We start from the raw sequence: 15,055 nt of genomic DNA on the forward strand, positions 1-15,055 counted from the left end.
AAAACATGCAAAACATTACAGCGAAATAGATAGACACAGGTTCTTCAGAGCCTTGTGTTCTTGCTCGAATTTCACCTAGCAACCTGTAGTCATAATCTACTGCATCAAATTCCTCTAAAAATAAAGTTTTCAATTCTGACCAAGACGAAACTTGACATTTGTTGCCTCTGTACCATAACAATGCTCGGCCTGTAAAAAGATGAAATGCAGAAACAAATAATTTTCCATCTGAAACGCCATAAGATCTTTTATATTCCTCAACGCGTTCGATGAAACTGCGCGGATCACCCTGTCCGTTGAAATGTAACTTCCACTTGGCAACATTTTTATCACCAGTGCAGTCAACGGCGGTACTCTCGGAATCCAGTGATTCGTCGTGAGACGACTCATTGTCAGCATCTAATCTGGAAATCAAACTCTGCAACTTTGTATGTAATTCACTCTTCCTACTTATTAAGCTGAGTTCGGAACACTGTATTCTCAAAATTCTAAAGTACAAATGTGAAGCTAAAGCTTTAGACCTACAGAGGGCATGTCTATCTTTAGTGTCAGAACACTTTTTTAATAAATCTTCTAAGTCTTGAAGTTTTTTAGTAATAACCCCTAACTCACTTTCAGAAGAGAAATCTGTCTCTAAAATTGATTCAGAAGGAATTTCCTGAATTAATTGTTTTAACTGTTTCTTTAAACCTAGCACTGTAGGTGCTGGAGTTTCGGAACGAATGGATACCTCATAACACAATTCGTCCTTCAAAAGTGAATGAAACTGGGCAAAAGTCTGTTCCATTTTGTTAAGTCAAAACACATTTAACAAAATATCGAGCTTGTGTAACTGTCTATGTTTAGCCTTATACAAATTGGTTAAACACAAACACAAAAGAAGTTATTTAAACTATTAAATATACACAAGCAAAATACACAACAAAAACAATATTCTTAAGTCTATCCTAACCATTTTTATCAATTATGTTCCTATTCCAAAATATCGTTAATAATACAAGCACATATTATTACTATAGTAAACAAAATATAACAAAATAAAACTTCCCAAAATTGAATAAATGATTGTAAGGTGCAGTATCACCTTTATGAGTACACAGTGTGTTACAACCTTTACAATTACAAAAGTAAACAGGCAACAAAGTTGCAATGAACTCTGAATAGCATATTATCTTTAAAAAAAAACAAAGAGATTGTGCAATGGTTTGATGACTGTTACTTTACACCTTTAACACATAACCTAAAATACAACAAAATCTGTTTGTAAATGTCACTTTAAACTACCAGCATTCACTTAAACTTAACATGTTTTGTGTGTGATGTAGCTTTTATCATAACCTTAACACAGCTCTAAACAAAATTTCAACAAAATAATGAAGTATCAAGTCACTGACAAAAAAAAATTGTTCATAACTTCATACTTGAACTTAATGTAATCTCTGAATATAGTTTATATATTTAGTTTCACAAGTTGTAACTCTTAGTATTTATAAATGTATGTGTGTAACTAGTTAACAGGACATAGCGTTTCAAAACTTTAATTATACTAGGTTACCGGAATTTTCAAACATAAGATGTACTTACTATTGAAATCAATACCCAACAACAACTCAGTTAAGCAATGTTTATTACTAAACTGAAGGCAAACATTCACTTATACACCTCCAAGGTAAGTCAAATAACATAATTGAACAGCATAAGCACCATTTATAATGTGTTAATTAAATAAGAAAAAAAAAACCAATGTTGGACTATACTCAGAAAATTACTTAAACTATCAAACAAAATTTCTAACTATTAGTTATTATTTAGTTAGTTAACCATAAAAAACAGCTTAGTGCTCTTTGCAATGTGTCACTACTTAGAAAATTGTACAATCAACGGAGTACATTTCATAAAATTCACAAAATTTCTCAAAATATACAGAAATAACTATATAAAAAAACGTTCGGGCGCCATTTGTAAGGGTGGTAAATTGGGCGGAATAGAAATATACCCGGATACGGAATAATCTACCACCTTACAAAGATTAGAGGAAAAAAAAATAATTTTAATTTACTTTACTTGATCTATCTACCTAGTAAAGAATAGAAGCTAGCCGTCGACTCCCTTGTAATGCATATGAGGTGTTATAAATGAAATTTGCTAGATGTTAGGCAAAATTGTTTTTAATGTAACTTTTACCGGGGTCGCTTAATACAGAATGATGGCTAATAATGCTTAGTTATTCTAGCTTAATGCCAAGACTTAATTTAGATACATTAGAATGACTTAGGTAGATAGTACATAAGATCTATGTTTTAAATTTAAGATGCCATTGGCATGGAATAGACAATGACACAGTAAAATTCATAAAATTGTTTCAAAATAAAAGCTCAGTAGTAAAGACAGGGTTCTTACTGTACACATACACTAAGAAGGTTCACTAAACTGTTCCAGGATACAAACATTTGCTTACTTGTAGGTGCGAAGACTGCAAGGTAGCTGGACGGCATCGGCCACGATCCAAAACTCAATTTATTTGATTCTTCACAACCGAAATGTTTCATTACAAAGATTTTCACCAAGTCTTATCCATAGAAATTAAGTTGCCAACGTGAATGTGCAAAAGAAATAAATACGAAAACCGAAAACTAAAAACGGAAACGCAAACGGAAAACGGAAACTAAACGTAAAACGTAAACGTAAACCCTATTGAACTCCTGGCCACCAATGGTTTTCAGAAGTCCACCCACAACCCATTATCCTCATTTATTTGGGAAGATAAAATAACTGGAACTGGAATGAAATCATAAAATTAGGATTTTCTCTAACCAAACCGCCATTTTGTCGAATCCACATTACTTGATTTTTCACTCACCATAATTGATGAAACATTGAAATACGTTAGGATGACTAAAATTTATAACTATTGTATTTTCCCAGGCGAAGCCATGGGCGAAAAAGAATGAGATTTTCCTGGAACGAAAAAAATTCGTCTTCACATGTTGACTCCAGAGAAAATTCTAAATCTCACCTATCGGTGTTGCCAGACGCAACCCGAGTGTGGCCGCTCTCAGTTAGTTTGATCATGAAGCCAATTCATTTTTGAATATTTGCGGAACCTAAGGATATATTATAAGAACCGTTTTGTTAATGACTTAACAATAAACAAATGATATTATGGTTTTATTTAATTATTTTGTTTTATTTTTACGACAATTGACAACGAAGCAAACGCCATCTATTGTGGCTCGAATGAACTCTGAACATCGACCCACGCGTAGTTCTGCACCTTGATGCTAGGTGGCACCAACATACTTTGAACAAAATAGATTTTAATTAAAAGCGAAACGCTAATTAGTAGTTCAAAATTTACAACGTCACATTATGTACAACTATTATAGAGATTTATTCGGTGAAATGCTCCTTGATAAACCCTTATGTCATACTAAGGCTGAGATCTATAGTCTTCTAGAGGCACTTTGACTTTGCTCAGACTTAAGATTGAGTTAAAATGAGACAGATTTATGTGAGAGTTATACATCTGTCTCATTTTAACTCTGTCTTAAGTCTAAGCTAACTCAGAGTGCGCTCTATAGATCTCACTTTTAGTTTAGAAAAGCTTTGCAATAGGAGCCCAAAATTCATAGATAGGTACTATTGTGGAGACTAGATGTATTTTGACAAACATATTGACCAGCATTAAAAAGGTAAGACAAGTGGAACTAGGCCACACTATGCGTCACTACATCAAGTAGGGATAGACATCCCTACTTCCGCATGCGGAAAAACGTGTTCCCAATTTGTAGTACCTATCGAAAATTGAAATGTTCGCACACAGCGTCATATTCGAGCGGACAATTATTCCTCGCACGTTTTCCCGCACGTCCTCGACGCTACTCGGTTGGTGTGGAATTTCAGCAACTTTTTTACTTATTTATTCGTATGAATAAATTAAAAAAAAATCTTGGTGCAAATTGTAACAAGAAAACAAAAAAGAAAAAAAACTAGGTACTTACTAAAATTACTTTTTTACTTAGTGAAACTGTCATTTCCTTTACCAGCGTTTTCAACTCGACGCTATTCGGTTGACGTGGAATTTCAACAACTTTTTGAAATGTATTCGTTGGCAAATAATAAATAAAAATAAAATAATAAATTTCGTGGTGAAAATTGCTATAAAAATAACTTTCTTTATATTTGTCACTCCTTTACCAACGTTGTAGAATCGAAGAGGAATTTCCGCTCGGATTTGTCGCATACTAGTTATCCTGCAATTCAGCTCGTGAAACCTAGTCAGTTCAAAGTAGAACATATCGTGAATACTTATATGAGAAAGCCATCTATTCCTGGAATCGACTTCGTAAAAGCGACACTTCCAAGAATAGCAACAGCGTTCGTAATAACGCCGTTAAAAGCCTCATTTTCTTTGAACGCCCGATGTTATTGGCGCCTGATCCATCGCTGAGTCATGCGCCCGTAAACGACGATACATTGTTGTGAGTGTATGGCTGGGCGCACATTGGCTACTATTGCTCAGGCATCTAAGAGCTAGTAGCGTTGGGAGTTGCGTTAAGTACGTAAACAGTGTACATGTCGCAGGGAAATGATAAAAACCGAGACTTGATCAAATCCCGTTTAAGTTAGGTTAGAATATAAAATTCATTCGGGGTAAGGTGGTGCATTTCCTTTCACACGGTTTGCAACGATATCGAATACATTTTCATTAACTGTCTTCTACCTATAATGCAATGTCCTCTTGACCGAATTTCGGCCACGGCGGCTAATGTCTTTTTTTAGGGTTCCGTACCTCAAAAGAAAAAAAGGAACCCATAGGATCACTTTGTTGTCTGTCTGTCTGTCTGCCTGTCAAGAAACCTATAGGGTACTTCCTGTTGACCTAGAATCATGAAATTTGGCAGGAAGGTAGGTCTTATAGCAGACGTGAGGGAAAAAATCTGAAAACCGTGAATTTGTGGTTACATTACAAGAAAAAAAAAAATTTTTGTGTTCATGAACAAATATTGCTATTTTCAACTTTTAAAGTAAGATTACTATACCTAGTGGGGTATCATAAATATGAAAGGGCTTTACTTGTATATTCTAAAACAGATTTTTATTTATTTTTAGGCATAATAGTTTTTGATTTATCGTGCAAAATGTTGATAAAATACGATTGTCGTACGGAACCCTCAGTGCACGAGTTTGACTCGACTGATTGATGACTTTTTTAATAGATTAACAAACACAGATGCACTCTCTACCATGCACACTCATCCAGTTGTGTGACACAACCGGAAACAGATCAGGCGCAGACCGACGACAGCCTTACGTGCTCTCCGAAGCACGGGTTGGCACACCGCCAACTTCCTAACTCTGGCTTAGATAAAAGCTTGTTATAAAATAAAATATTTTTTCAATTTCAAAATACTTTAAATTTCATTAAATTGGAACGTGGAAATGTTATCATGGAAAAGTTCAAGCTCTTATCTACGATATGTTTCCGACGATGCATTTTCTTCGCCACCCGACCGTAAAACATCGTGCATTGCCCCATAAATTTCTCTATATGGATTGGACCGTAAACACCCTATAATAATTTTATTGCCCGCTTTACATTACTCCAGTCACTGGAAATAGTTAGATCGTTTATCGCTGGAGTGGATTAGATGGGGATACGAGTGTATTATTCCGGTCGTTTAGAGGCCAATAAGTTAGAATAGAATAGAATAGAATAGAATGTCTTTTTTTATTCATGTAAACTTTTTAAAAGTGCTTATGAATAGTCAGGTTTAATTTACCACTGGTTCGGAATGCCGTTCCTACCGAGAAGAACCAGCAAGAAACTCGGCGGTTGCTCTTTTTAATTTTTCAATTTACAATGTTATTATACCGTACTATACAAGCCATTGCAGCCCCGTGCATTGCTGGAGCGAGTCAAATCCAAGCTTTTTTATCGTTTACATAGTCTGCGACTGTATAATATGCTTTTTTTAGGAGCATACTTTTAACACATTTTTTAAACTTGTGTAAAGGCAAGTCTAAAATTGCTTGTGGAATTTTATTATAAAATATTACACTCATTCCCACAAATGACTTTCGCACCTTCCAGAGGCGGAGCGCAGGAGTAGCTAGCTTATTTTTGTTTCTGTTTCTAGTTTGCCTATCATGGAGATCACAACATACATTTACATACAATATGTCTCTACCTTGCACTAGAATAAACTTTTAATTGATGTGTGACTAGCTAGACTATTCTAGTTCATCACTCAATGCATCTGCTCCACTATAGATCACGGGTCTCCAATCAGAAGAGGAGAGTTTAAGCTATAGTCCAAGTGCGAATTGCAGACTGCACCCCCCTTTGATAACATTATGGAAGACTCTCAGGCATGCAGGTTTCCTCACGATGTTCACCTTTAAAGCAAGTGATATTTAATTACTTAAGTCTCACTAGGTACCACACAGTTTCATTAAACCCGTATTTCTAATCAGTTTATACGCTAAATCGCTTGGCGGCTTCACCGGTGGGGCGGTAACTAGTCGCGGCCGAACCCTCCAATTTAGAAATCATGAAATTGCCCCCGCCGGGAATCGAAACCAGGACCTCCTACGTTGAAATAGACTGTGCGCTGTTTATATTATAATTCCACCAAAATATAGTACCAGATTAGACCATCATCATCATCATCATGATCAACCCATCACCGGCTCACTACAGAGCATGGGTCTCCTCCAGAGAGAAGGGTTTTGGCCATAGTCTACCACGCTGGCCATGTGCGGATTGGTAGACTTCACACACCTTTGAGAACATTATGGAGAACTCTCAGGCACACAGGTTTCCTCACGATGTTTTCCTTCACCGTAAAAGCAAGTGATATTTAATTACTTAAAACGCACATAACTCCAAAAAGTTAGAGGTGCGTGCCCGGGATCGAACCCCCCCCCACCTCCGATTAGAAGGTGGACGTCCTAACCACTAGGCTATCACAGATTAGACTATATTGGACTGGAATACTACCGGAGCAATGTGAACCGGTCATTATAGTAATTACTCAAAGCTTTCAGTCCGCAACCCGCGTTCAGAGATTATTATCCCACGTGTTCTTATTTTTCGCACATAATAATATACACGTTTTGCAAATATTATAGAATGTTCAGAGTATAAATTAAGGTTCTAGTGCCAATCCGCACTGGGCCAGCGTAGAGAGGAGGAAGATCTCAGGCAGAGATCTATAGAGCACTTTGACTTTGTTCAGACGTAAAAGGAGACAGCGTTATATCACTGGCATATATCTGTCTCGTTTTACTGAAACTTAAGTCTGAACAACGTCAAAGTGCGTTCTGTATATCTCAGCCTCGATGCTTATTTTTTATTTTATTTTATTCAGATACAAGTTAGCCCTTGACTGCAATCTCACCTGACGATGCAGTCTAAGATGGGAGCGGGCAAACCTGTAAGGAGTATGGCAGTTTTTATTAAACCCATACAGCTTTGGTTTCTACACGGCATCGTACCGGAACGCTAAATCGCTTGGCGGCACGGCTTTGCCGGTAGGGTGGTAACTAGCCACGGCCGAGGCCTCCCACCAGACCAGACCAGAAATTTAGAATTATAAAGTTCCAAATCCCTGCCAGGAATCAAACCCGGGACCTCCCACTAATAAGACCACAGCGCGTACCACTGCGCCAGGCAGGTCCTCAGGCTTATGAAGTTAGTTCGGTTGATCACCAAAGCCACCCAAAGTTTTGTTGTGTTTAAGTTATTTTTGCAAAGAGATACGGAATAAGACTATTTTAGCGTTTAAACTATATTATATACTAGCTTGTGCTCGCGACTTCGTCCGCGTAGACTACACAAATTTCGAACCCCTATTTCACCTTCTTAGGGGTTGAATTTTCAAAAATCCTTTCTCAGCGGATGGCTACGTCATAATAGCTATCTGCATGCCAAATTTCAGCCCGATTCGTCCAGTAGTTTGAGCTGTGCGTTGATAGATCAGTCAGTCAGTCACCTTTTCCTTTTATACCTATATTTAGATATGTGTATAATGGAATAAGACTACTTACTAAAGGATCCTATTTCAAAGCCAAAAGATGGCATATTTTACCTTTTTGTTTTTCCTACAGGAGGGGAGTTGCCACCACCGTCGATGCTCAAAAACAAGATCATAATAAAGAACAAAAAGAAACATCACCATCATCACAAGAAGGAGGAGATCGTAGTCAACGAAGAGAATGAGAAATTAGAACCAGTGCCTCAAGGCAACGGCGAAATTGCGCACGGATCGGTATGATGTGTTCGGTTATACTATAAGTCCCGCAAATTGCTAATGCGCGTGGCCGCCATAGTTAGTTAGTGACGTCAGCACTAGACTGAAGTTACCAGCTGATGATATATTGTTTATGCCGGCTGACGTCAAAATGACGTCATTTCGATGTTAATGAGACATGGTTCCAGCGATATAGCAATTTGCGGAACTTATACAAGATTGTTGACACTTTGGAACTTTTCAAGTTACTGTCAGTTGGTTTTCTTCATAGATTTATTATAATAATCATATCACTCGTTTTCTTAGAAAAATAAATATTTTTTATTCAATTAAACTTTTACAAGTACCTATAGTTTTGAATCGTCGTAGACACGCAGAAAAACCCTACTCTGAAACTGCCCTAGATTTGTCGTTAGCCTCAATAAGTTTTGTACGAAGCTATAGAATTGTATTGACATAGACATTATTGGTCGTAGCTGGTGCGACAAGGGTCCAAGGAGTCGACGTCATCGTCGGAGTCGGAGAGCTCGAGCGAGGAGGAGGGCGGCGGCGAGGCGGAGGGCGGCGCGGCGGAGGAGGCGCGCGAGACGCACGCGGCGGCCGAGATCTCCGCGCTCGTCAACTACGTGCAGCCCGTGCACTTCTCCTCCTTCGAGAATGCGGAAAGTGAGTCTGCCTCGTGTCAACACTTTCCTAGCTGGTCAAGGGACAAGGAGTCAACGTCGGAGGGCTAAAGCTCAAGTCAGAGGGCGTGCGGCGGAGACAATCAAAGAGATTTTTAAAAACCTAATTCCATCATCTGTTTAGTCTGTACTAAAACACAAGCTAGATCTGTGATCTAGCTTGTGTTTTAGAAACGGATCTAATTTACTTTTTATCCCAGAAAATCAAAGAGTTTCCACGGGAGTTTTAAAAAACCCTAAATCCACGCAGAGGAAGACCCGAACATCATCTAGTACCGCTATAAAAACGTTTTTATCTGGCATTCCCACGAGCAATGAGATTATTAATTAGCGTCTATCTACAACTTGCTCCAAAAAGGCACCAATTTGTCTCTAAATTGTGCAGAAATCGCTCTTAAAAATTGTTTGCTTTGAGTCTAATTTAATTATCGTATTTTGCAGAGACTTGGAAACCAGGTCAAGTGGAGCTTTGAAAATGAACAGTTATAATGCTTTTGCGTATTTCAGTGAATAAACCTATTAGTTCTTAAATCGTATTTAGTAATTAGGTGTTAATTCGCGATGAAAATTGTTTTGATACAAACCATTTCAAACGTTAACAGTATTTCAATGCTGAGTAATAATTTTTATTAGGAGTGGTGATAGCGTAGTGATTAACACGTCGACCTTCCTTATTAGGGAGGTTCGATCCCGGGAACACACTTTTAATTTTTCGGAGTTCTGTGCGTTTTAAGCAATTAAATATCACTTGCTTTAACGGCGAAAGAAAACATCGTGAGGTAACTTGCGTGTTCATCAAAAATCTACGTCTAAGTGGACGTAGGTCGTAGGTATATTATCTTTACGTTGGGACTTTACTCGCAAGAAGTCCATAAGTCGCATATGAATGTCCATATGACAGTAAAAGATTTTGTATTAAATGCGTAAGAAACTTCGCTTCTGTCGCGTGTCCTACGATACTTCACGATTGTAGTACTGCGTAGGCCGAAACAAATAAAATTATAGGACGCGACTGACGGACTTATAGGACTTATAGGTATCTGGATAATACATAGTACACTAAACTGTGCAAACTGTCGGACGTAAGTCGCGGACGTAACCTTGAGCGCTCGGACGTCCGAGAGATATCTCGCAAGCCGCGTCCCAAATGACTGTACATAACTGTCAGTCGCGGCTCACGGACGCGTCCCATAGTTTGTTTAACGCATTATGCCGAAGCGCTCTTGAAAGAGATTCTTTAAATATGAACGAGCCTTGAAACGCAGCTGTCTGTTTCAGAGAAAAACCGCTTCTACGAGATGTCGTCGTTCGACGAGAAGCAAGCCACCACTCTGCTAAAGGAGCGCCCCATCGAGTTCGTGAACTATAACAAACACCAGCTGTCGAGGGTGTACCCCGCGGGGACGCGCTTCGACTCCTCCAACTTTATGCCACAGGTTTGGGAATAGCACAGGTTTCTAAATACTAATATAGATAAATCCCTTTGCGAAAAAAAGTTTTGATTTTTAATTTAATTTGCATTGGCAATTTACTTGAATACTGAATTTTTAATATATAAAACGTATCCATCGTTATCAACCTAGGGTAGGGACACACACCACGGTCGCGCCGCCTGAATTCAGCGGGTCCCTGCGACTCGTTTAACGTCGTCTGTCCATCTAGTGGGGGTCTTCCAACGCTATGCTTTCCGGTACGAGGTCACCATTCTAGCACCTTGGGACCCAAACGCCCATCGGTTTTTCGAACTATGTACCCTGCCCATGGACTACATGGACTTCAAAAAACCTAGAAGAAGTACAGGGAGCTCAAGTTAGCATATAGACAATGGCTTCCAGCTGCCAACAAAATAACCCTTCTATTGATACTAATTTGGTTCAATGCTGTCATGCAACTGAATCTTAAGGGCCTGTTTCACAATCGCCAGATAAACTTTGACGGATTTTAACACATTCCCAATACAAAAAATGTCAACGTCAAATTTATTTGTTAGCTAAAGTATATCTGGAAGTTGTGAAACAGGCCCTTAGGATGAGATCTATAGAGCGCACTCTGACTTTGCTTAAACTTAAGACAGAGTTAAAACGAGACAGAGCTATCTAAATCTCTGACATAAATCTGTCTCGTTTTAACTCAGTCTTAAGTCTGAGCAAACTCAAAGTGCGCTCTATAGATCTCAGCCTTAGTCTCGTACTGATTAAATGAAAACTTGTGTGACTGTTGCTTAGGTTAAACTTATTGGCACAAATTGTGGATGATGCTTGAAGTGCGCAATTTACAGGTGTTCTGGAACGCGGGCTGCCAGCTGGTGGCGCTGAACTACCAGACGCTGGACCTGGCCATGCAGCTCAACCTGGGCACCTTCGAATACAACCGTCGCTGCGGGTACCTGCTCAAACCTGAGTTCATGAGGAGGAAGGTTGGTTACTATCCGTGTAAATTTTTAGGGTTCCGTACCCAAAGGTTAAAACTCTGCTGTCTATCTGTCCGCGTGTCACGGGGCTCTAGCTCGTAGACCAAACTTAAAATTTTAGTATTTGGTGTAGAACGTTGACACATAACCGAATATTGAATTAGGATTCGATTAAATTAATTTTTCAAGGGAAATTCCATACATAAAAAAGGAGCCGATATTTTATTTTCTTACCTTATGTGGGGTATCATTGAGTAGAGTACGAATATAATGTTATGTTTTATTCTTTCTTATCTTAAAAAAATTAAGAAATGGGGGACCTTCAAAATTTTCCTTTTAGAACATTTTTGTGATGGGGTCACTTATATATTGAAAACAACGATTCGTAAAGTAGTTTATAAGCTGTGACCAAATTATAATTATGTACGGAACCCGAAAAAGAGCGAGGCCGGACTCGCACTTGGTCGGTTTTTTATTGTTCATGTTCTACTTTACATATTTTCTTATTATAACATGTACTTAATTTATTTACACACGAAGTTGCCTCTAAAGCCCTAGAATAATAAATTATTCAAAAGCACGTAACTAACAAAACAAACATAATTTTACGATGTTATTTATTGTCTGACATAGTTTTTATCTATTTTACTACTACTTTTCTACTATATTTAAGCAACATCTTACCGAAATGCGAGAAATTGAAACATCAAGATTTTCCTTAAATAGTGTTTAAAAAAAAAGAGAAATGTAAATAATTCAAAGCGTATTTTTTTTGTTTTAATTCTGTAAAAGAAGCGACGCTCCTGTCAATCGATTTAAATTTATTTCACTTCTTCCCAGGATCGACGTCTAGACCCATTTGCCGAGAGTACAGTAGACGGCATTATCGCCGGGTCACTGTCAGTGAGCGTGATGTCCGGACAACTGTTGACGGACAAGCGGACAGGCACCTACGTCGAGGTGGACATGTTCGGACTGCCGGCGGACACTGTCCGGAAGAAGTTCCGGACGAAAGTTGTGCAGAGCAACGGCATCAACCCCGTTTATGAAGATGAGCCATTTGTATTTAAGAAGGTACTTCACACTAATGTTATAAAGGCTTAAGTTTGTATGTGTGTGTGTTATGTTTGTTCCACGCAAAAACTACTTGACGGATTTGGCTGAAATTTGGAATGGACATAGATTATACCTTGGATTAAAACATAGGCTACTTTTTATCCCGTAAAAATTCATCGTTCCCGCGGGTTTTTGTTAAACATATCCACGTGGACGAAGTCGCGGGTATCATCTAGTATTTCAATATAACTTATCTTATTTCAATACGACTTAAGTACAACGTGTTCAGTACAGATGCAGTGGAGTTGAGAAAAGTCTTTTTGATAACAACGTAAACGCAACTTTAATGACTTGGACATAGGGTTGAAATTGGTATAGATACTGAAAACGAATAGAAAGAGACTCATAGGACTCACCGTGGCGTTATGCCTAAGTAAATAAAACTTAGTTTGAGTTGTTGTCAAGAAAGACGCCGCGCCTCTTTATTAAGACTGAAGTCTAGAAACTTGAAATTTTGTGTGTAGATTTTCTCTACGACTAAACTATTATTATGTAACATATTCATACAATGACACGTAACATTAAAATCCCGCAGGAGAGCTAAATCATATTTAAATGAGGTTTTCATTTAAATATGATTTAGCTTTTAGTATTAATGTAGTTTGAATAATGTTACGAAATTCAATAGAAAATTATCTCTACATGAAAATGCTTTTTGCGCTAAAATGTGCAGAGTGGATCTAACAAAACGCAGGAACTTGTTTTGAGTGCAAAGTTAGTTGAAGCGACTAGAGCACTGCAATCTTTCTCTCCGAACATACTGAACTCCTTTAGAAACTGTTGAAAGTTGAAATTATCTTTGGAATATTTATCGTGCGGTGTATAATAAAATATGTGGATCATAAGAAAATAAACTTTATCTTGCAATGAGTTGGGCTGAGTTTTGATAATCTCAGTTATATTTGGACCATTATTGAAAGCATTTTAAGGGTGCGTTCAGATTGTCCATATTAATACTATAAAGAGATAGTTAGTTTGTTTGTAGGGGCTAATCTTTGGAACATATTATAATCCGATACTAAAAATTCTTACGGCTATAAGTATTATCCTCGAGTGCTATAGGCTATAAATTATGTCACGTGGATAAATTCGACGGCAAAAGTTAACTAGCTATGCAAAATTAATACTTAGCTAATAAAATAAGTGGCATATTATTATAAAATCATTGTAGCATAAAAAGCCCACATGTGTTGATAATACTAAAAATATTAAATCAATGAAATAATATGTTAAAATGGGATTGCAAGCTTGCGTACAGTACGCGGCCGAAAGTAAGAATCGGCCTTTAAATGACATTTCGGCTTTGTAGAGCGTTGTCTCTGTCACTCATACCTCTATGACGTTTTGTCAGTCTCAACGACCGAGACAGTGCTCTACAAATCTGCTATCTCCTTCGAAAGGTCAAGAACAGCTCGCCCAATCCTTGAAAATGTCCTTTATGTTTGAGAACCAGGAACCCTCAATTTGTGACTCTAAAAAATTTCTCTATACCTACAGATATTTGTCAGCTCTTTTTGACTAATTTTAGTATTGTATCGTTGGCGAAAAATCAAAATTAACTTCTATATAAAAAGACAAAACGGATATGAAAATATAAGTCTTATAGAGCTTGTGTTCTGCTACAAAATATCAAAAGTTAATTCCGTAGACAAAATATGTAGTTAACAATGAAAATAAATCTCGATATTGAAGGAATGTAATCGTGCAGTGGAAATAAATATACAAATCAGTTCGACAGTGAAACATTTGATTGTGCCGTAAATTCTTTCATCTACATATTTATTCAGTTTTATTTTCCGAACGACATGAAAGGTTTTTCTTGTTTGTTATTCTGCGGGCGTCTGCGATGCGTAACGACCACGCGGTATTATTCTGTTTCGCGGAAAGACAAAATATTTGTCATTAAAACGCCGATTTCTGTTTGCGGGTATACTCCTACGTGATTTTTCAGAAATAAAAATGCGTAGTATACTTTTTGTTAGCGGTGAAGAAATGAGGCATATAAAAACAATTTAACACTGTTTTGATTGAAAAAATAAAATCTTTGTTGTAAATTAAAGGAAACACATTTTTCGTCTACAGAAAAAAGGCATAAGGGATCGGGATACCTGACAAAAACGAATCTCTGTGTCGCTTGAGTTTAATTTACACACATTAAGTTGTTAAATAGTTAAATAAATTTTAACTAAATCTTAAGTGACATAATGCATGTAAACAGTGAATTTAGTAATAAGTTGCAAGTTAAAATTAAGTGTGCAAGTAAACAAGTATAAATAGAATTTTGTCTATTTTTCGGTTAAGTAGCCGCGCGCCCCTCACCCCGCGCATCCCCCGCCGGTGACTACAGTATACTTGGACAGGTTAAAATAGATAAATATAGTTATATAAACTAGCTGACCCGGCGAACTTCGTACCGCCTAACAATCGATTCTTTATTTTTTTATTTTTTTAATACTTACAATTTTTTAAATTTTTCTCTCCGTAAAAACCATCCCCGTACTTCAAGGAATATTGTGAATTAAAGAGTTTATGATTTCACGCACTATGCTGTTCATCTCGGAATGAACTTGAGAGCTTTACAAAATTACGCT

General features: G+C 37.5%; 1 protein-coding gene across 1 annotated transcript in view; it reads left to right on the plus strand.

The window, feature by feature from the left end:
- The window catches only part of Plc21C (Phospholipase C at 21C), a 132,184-nt gene that overhangs the window by 91,753 nt on the left and 25,376 nt on the right, over positions 1-15,055 (plus strand). Inside the window, exons 9-13 of the mRNA XM_034970898.2 lie at positions 8,113-8,273; positions 8,732-8,921; positions 10,217-10,374; positions 11,217-11,354; positions 12,189-12,422. Coding sequence (XP_034826789.1) covers positions 8,113-8,273; positions 8,732-8,921; positions 10,217-10,374; positions 11,217-11,354; positions 12,189-12,422 — 881 coding nt within the window. The remainder of the gene's footprint in view (positions 1-8,112; positions 8,274-8,731; positions 8,922-10,216; positions 10,375-11,216; positions 11,355-12,188; positions 12,423-15,055) is intronic.

The sequence above is a fragment of the Maniola hyperantus genome, chromosome 8 (assembly GCF_902806685.2).
Source record: "Maniola hyperantus chromosome 8, iAphHyp1.2, whole genome shotgun sequence".
NCBI lineage: Eukaryota > Metazoa > Arthropoda > Insecta > Lepidoptera > Nymphalidae > Maniola > Maniola hyperantus.